Source organism: Branchiostoma belcheri, unplaced genomic scaffold (assembly GCF_001625305.1).
Source record: "Branchiostoma belcheri isolate BF01 breed outbred unplaced genomic scaffold, Haploidv18h27 scaffold455, whole genome shotgun sequence".
Lineage (NCBI taxonomy): Eukaryota > Metazoa > Chordata > Leptocardii > Amphioxiformes > Branchiostomatidae > Branchiostoma > Branchiostoma belcheri.
This window is the reverse complement of record NW_017804082.1, coordinates 25,954-31,555: the sequence shown is the minus strand read 5'-3', so window position 1 is coordinate 31,555 and position 5,602 is coordinate 25,954. Positions and strand designations below refer to the sequence as shown.

Sequence of the window (5,602 nt, the reverse complement as noted above, 5' to 3'; positions counted from 1 at the left end):
AAAAAAAATAATAAAAAATAAATAAATCAAACGACCGATCCCTGAACGTCTGCAAAGTAGGCTAAGAAAATTGCGCAATGATTCTCATGGTAAATATCTTTCTTGCTTCTCTTATATTCTCTAAGTGCTGCCGTTTTTGTCCAGATTTCCTAACAAAACGACAGTAGCACATCATCATTTATCACTATATTTTTTCTTGTTAAATAAAGACAGGACGAATGATTCAATTTTGCATGTATGTAATTTTGTATATTTTCACATACTGACTTATATAGTTTATGATCCGGTTCTATTGCTTAAAGATTTAAAACATCTATGATATCTAGAGCATGTCTTTAATGTAAGATTAAGTAGCCAGTGACACGTTTGCTGATTTCTTATGTTCTGATTCAATATCATGGTGAGTACAATAATCTTCTTATAAGCAAGCAACAGCACTCTGATATTTGTATCTATATTTATATGTGATTAACTTGTATTTTTTGTATCCTCCTTTTTACCTACCAATTTAAGTTGATATTATAACAGCGAAGTAAAAAGTAAGAAGCATTACATAATAAATTGCATAAAATGTTAATGAATATCCAACGATGTACCAGGAAATTTCAAAATTCTTTATCAACTGCAAGTCTTTAGCATCAATGCACAAATATACACCTAGGCCTTCTTGTTTTTGATGGTTATGTTTATGTATTAAAATCAATAGATTTAAATGAATATACTAGAATACATGTGAAGTTGTATATACGTACCGATGCCAATGTCGTTTCGACACGTCAAGTGACTCACCTGTAGCTAACTGAACTGTTGCTAATTGGCTGTTCTACAAATACTTGACAAAATACTGTAAGAATTAGAATAACAAGTAACTTATGGTTTTACAGCACATAGAATTAATTTCGGGGCTTCATTTATAATTCCATTTGCTGGATCCCCGTTCTACATCAAGGCATATCATAACAAGTAACGCCGGTTGGTAGGATGGATCCCGGAGGGGGTGGTTGTGATCCCGTTGGTGGATATGGCAGTCCCGGAGGGGGTGGCTGTAATCCCGTTGGTGGATATGGCAGTCCCGTAGAGGGTGGCTGTAATCCCGTTGGTGGATATGACAGTCCCGGAGGGGGTGGTTGTGATCCCGTTGGTGGATATGACAGTCCCGAAGGGGGTGGCTGTAATCCCGTTGGTGGATATGGCAGTCCCGGAGGTGGTGGTTGTGACCCCGTTGGTGGATATGGTAGTCCCGGAGGTGGTGGTTGTGATCCCGTTGGTGGATATGGCAGTCCCGGGGGGTGGTTGTGATCCCGTAGGTTGATCTTGTGCCAGAGGGGGTGATTGTCTGTCCGCTCGGAGGTCTTGTCCCGGAGGGGGTGGTTGCCCGCCGAGTGGTGGTGTTGTCCCGGATGAAATGGTTGCGATCTTGCCAGTAGTGTCAGTCTCAGAAGGGGTATTCTGGTCCTAAAATAAAAAGAAAAATTTTAATTCGAGAATGCAAGAACTGAGAAGAAAATTAGAACCTTTTGATAAAATCTAGTTAAGACATATAAGATATTTGTGTAAGGCTTTATAATATAAGATTTAGCACTCTAAAGAAACAAAATATTTGAATCCCATACCTGTGTTTGTTTGTTCAGCCGGTTGTTCTTCTTAATCGTTTCTTGTTTTTGACAGTAACATACCAGGTAGGAGAGTAGAATAATCAGGAACAAACACAGGCCGGCCCCGATAGCAAAGAACGGACTAACGACTATTATGAAGGCAAATACAGCAAAAGCAGGAGCTACTAGAATTATGATAGAAAAAAATAAACAGGTTGTAATGGGATGGTCATCGTCCAACGTTAACGGTTCTCTGCTCCCTCCACTGGTTCTGCTTGTCTTGGTTCTCTTTGTCCTGAACCTTCCGCCACTAGAACTCCACCCACCAAAATCAAAAACCCCTCCGCCACTATCAGAAAACCCTCCGCCACTGTCACAACTCCCTCCACCACCACCTCCGCCACTGTCACAGCCACCTCCGCCACTGTCACAGCCACCTCCGCCAAAATCACAGTCTCCCATGGATAGACCTGTCTGCCCACTTTGGGGACTCCAATACTAGTACTGAGCAAGCTGGAGCAGAACACTCAGCTCAGGGATAGGACGTATATATCTGAGGCATAAAATGGCACGAGTTCCAAACAAGACGTCCTATTTGTACACTTTCTACAAGCACGTTCTGTCAAAAATAGCAGACGGCTTCCTATGGCGTCAGTACCCTGACACACCTACTGTGTGAGTCATGGTCGAGTACACAAAAGAAGAAAAGTAGGGACATTGTAAAATCAAGACGGTTGACATACCTTTTTTAACAGCCATTCAGACTTCAAAACACACTTAAATCTCAGAAAAAATATATATGTTAGAGAACTTAAGACGATTTCGACAAGTCTGTAATAAGTATGAGAGGGAAAACAAAGATATAATTACAATCATACGCTTTTAGTACCCTAGATAAAAAAAATTGCCTCGCCCGGTTATTAACCGAATAACTGACCCAAACATGATCGTAGCCGATGATTATCAGGGGTGCGGCATTTCTTAAAATAGATATTGCGTGAGGAATCGTGACAAAACTTCGATGAAATATGAAAGAAAACAAGTAATGGAGACCTTTTAAAATAGATAGTTTAAATTAAAATGAAAAGAAATGTTAAAATAGCTGCATTTATTCAATCATAACCCAACTGACCAGCCCTTTCTTTTCGTTACATATCAATCTGGTTATGTACAAATACATGTATACAAGAGAAACTGTTTCTTTAGTGTTTATTCTTTTTGAAATGTTTTCGAGTGTACTGTGGCGAATAAATTAAACATGAGACCCTGTGCCCAAGTTGTCTAACCACACGTAAACGCGGTCAATGAACCCAATGTGATTGTGTACGCAGAGTGGACGCCATGACCTCTAAATTTAAGCGTAATTCACACTTAAAACGAGTCTGTTTGTAACCCTTTCGTCCATTTTTGAAAATCATTATACAGCTATGAAGAGATAATGTAGATGAATAGAAGATGCATGATTCAAATTGAGTGTCACCGAATAAGCACGATGCACTATTAAAATTCAATGAGGTGCCATACAATAAATCTACTTGTGAAACTGCTGCGTACGAATGTTGTTGGAATGTTGTATTAATACCATTTCTGAACACTTTAGGGATCGTTTTGATTCTACAATACGTACATAATGTGTTTGCATTTATAGTTTGAAACGTAATTTGCGCTATAGGTCGATGTATAGCACACTCCATTACATACATTGAACATTGATGTTCGCCCGTAGCAATGGAAATTTCCATCCCTTTGTTCAATGCTGAGACGTTCTGTAGGTCAAATATTTGAATAATGCCCGGTTATTATCGGTCAATGCCTGACAGTTACTTTTGTTTTTTACGAAAGACTATAGGTACAACGCGACAAGCCTTCACCAGGCCATTTCTCACCGTTCCACACCTATTTCTCACCGTTCCACACCCATTTCTCACCGTTCCACACCCATTTCTCACCGTTCCACACCCATTTCTCACCGCTCCACGACACGATTCCAAACGCTCCGCAACCATTTCTCACCGCTCCACACCACGATTCCAACCGCTCCGCAACCATTTCTCACCGCGCCGAGGCAAGATTCCACACCCATTTCCCACCGCGCCAAGGCAAGATTCCAACCGTTCCGAAGCAGGATTTCTCCGCGCTCCAGGGCAGAATTTCTCGTCGCTCCAGGGCAGAATTTCTCGTCGCTCCAGGGCAGGAAGCCTCCTACCCCAGACTTGTGTACAGTGGACGGTCCCCAATATTCAGGGGTCATTTCCCGGCATGCTTTGTGACCTTTGACTCTCAGAGCGCGCGAGTTTTACTGCAGGAAGGACTGCAGATATCGCCCAAGTTTGGAAATTAGTGCTTTGTACTCCGCAGCTGTGCAGTTTTCGAGGTAAATTTTTTCCCACACGTCTTTGTAGAGGTTATTGGCATTATGTCTACGTGTAGTTTGATATAGAACTGCTCCGCCCACCCGAGGAGTTTGGTGCCGTCCGAGGGCGTTAGCCCGAGGATGGCACCAAACTCCAAGGGTGGGCGGAGCAGTTCTTTGTCTGGTGCACGAGTTTTGATTATGAGAGTAAAAAAAGGAATAAAATTGGAAGACATACTATAGCTAGAGTAGAGGAATTGACCTGCACTTAGCCCAGTGTGACAAAAATGTGCTAATAAAGTTCTTCAACGTTATCATCTTTTTAAGTGTGTATCAGTCACATGTTTTTTTAAAACATTTCACTCAGTCTAATTCATGTAAATGCTTTCTTGCAGGGCCATTCATTGGAAAACACACGAATTTCTCACCAGTGTCAAAATGACGAAGGAAGGGATCTGGCGCTGCAGTAGAACGTGTGTCCATGGCATCACTTTTCGTACAAAAAAAAAGCAGCATGGAGTTGACATTATACACACATACCAAAGTATTTTAATTGATGTAGCTATTGTCATTGATTTTTCATTTCAATTGTATTAAACTTGTGCATGCTGGAATTAGCTATAAAATAAGTAAGGTTTCTGAAAAATCGTCCTAAATCAGAAGCCATAAATCTTCAAGGAAAATGAGTTGCTGAAAATTAGTTTTAAATCTTATAAACCTACATCAGGTTATAGGGATAAGCCGGTTGTAATTCCTGCAACTGCTCCATTATCTACTCGGAATGGTCGGGAATTGGTTGAAAAAGCGTAACGATAATATCACGTGACTCTGCCAGGTCAAAACTACTACTCTATCCCGACTCACTCCGACGAAAAACAACAACAACGAGAAATATAACGTCAAATGCTACACAGTATCAAAACCCCTCTCCCCAACAAGCTACTTCCCGGTTAAATATTGGAATGATTTTGTTGTTGTTTACATGATGCGCGTGTTTCCTATAGAAATAAAAATAATCTCCGGAAAGACTGTTTCTTCTGTTGGATTTACAGCCATAAAGTTGCGTATTTTACCATTATATCCAATGGGACACCGAAACTGGAGTATGAGACTCCACATTTACGTTAGTCATCTGCAGTCCACGGGGCCACAGCCATTTATCTCGATCGCAAATTTCTCGGGAAAATAAGGGGCCCTTAGATTAAACAGGGCATCTAGCACAAGCCAACACATCATAGTACACGTTAAACATACTGTTAAGCTAAGGGATCCACGATTTTGGGTAACCAAGATTTAGACTGTCACAAAGCATGCCGGGATATGACCCCTGAATTGGGGACCGTCCATTGTACACAAGTCTGGGGTGGGAGGCTTCCTGCCCTGGAGCGACGAGAAATTCTGCCCTGGAGCGACGAGAAATTCTGCCCTGGAGCGCGGAGAAATCCTGCTTCGGAACGGTTGGAATCTTGCCTTGGCGCGGTGGGAAATGGGTGTGGAGCGGTTGGAATCTTGCCTCGGCGCGGTGAGAAATGGTTGCGGAGCGGTTGGAATCGTGTCGTGGAGCGGTGAGAAACTTTTGCGGAGTGTTTGGAATCGTGTCGTGGAGCGGTGAGAAATGGTTGCGGAGCGTTGGATCGTGTCGTGGAGCGGTGAG

The 5,602-nt window shown here is 42.0% G+C and overlaps 1 protein-coding gene across 1 annotated transcript; it reads right to left on the bottom strand.

Moving 5' to 3' along the window:
* Positions 1–238: 238 nt before the first annotated feature.
* LOC109478873 lies at positions 239–2,057 on the bottom strand. Its single transcript, XM_019780686.1, has 2 exons — positions 1,614–2,057; positions 239–1,455 (listed from the first exon to the last, which is right to left on the bottom strand). The coding sequence occupies exons 1-2, from the start codon at positions 2,055–2,057 to the stop codon at positions 955–957; spliced, it is 945 nt and encodes a 314-aa protein (XP_019636245.1). The 3' UTR covers positions 239–954.
* Positions 2,058–5,602: the final 3,545 nt, after the last annotated feature.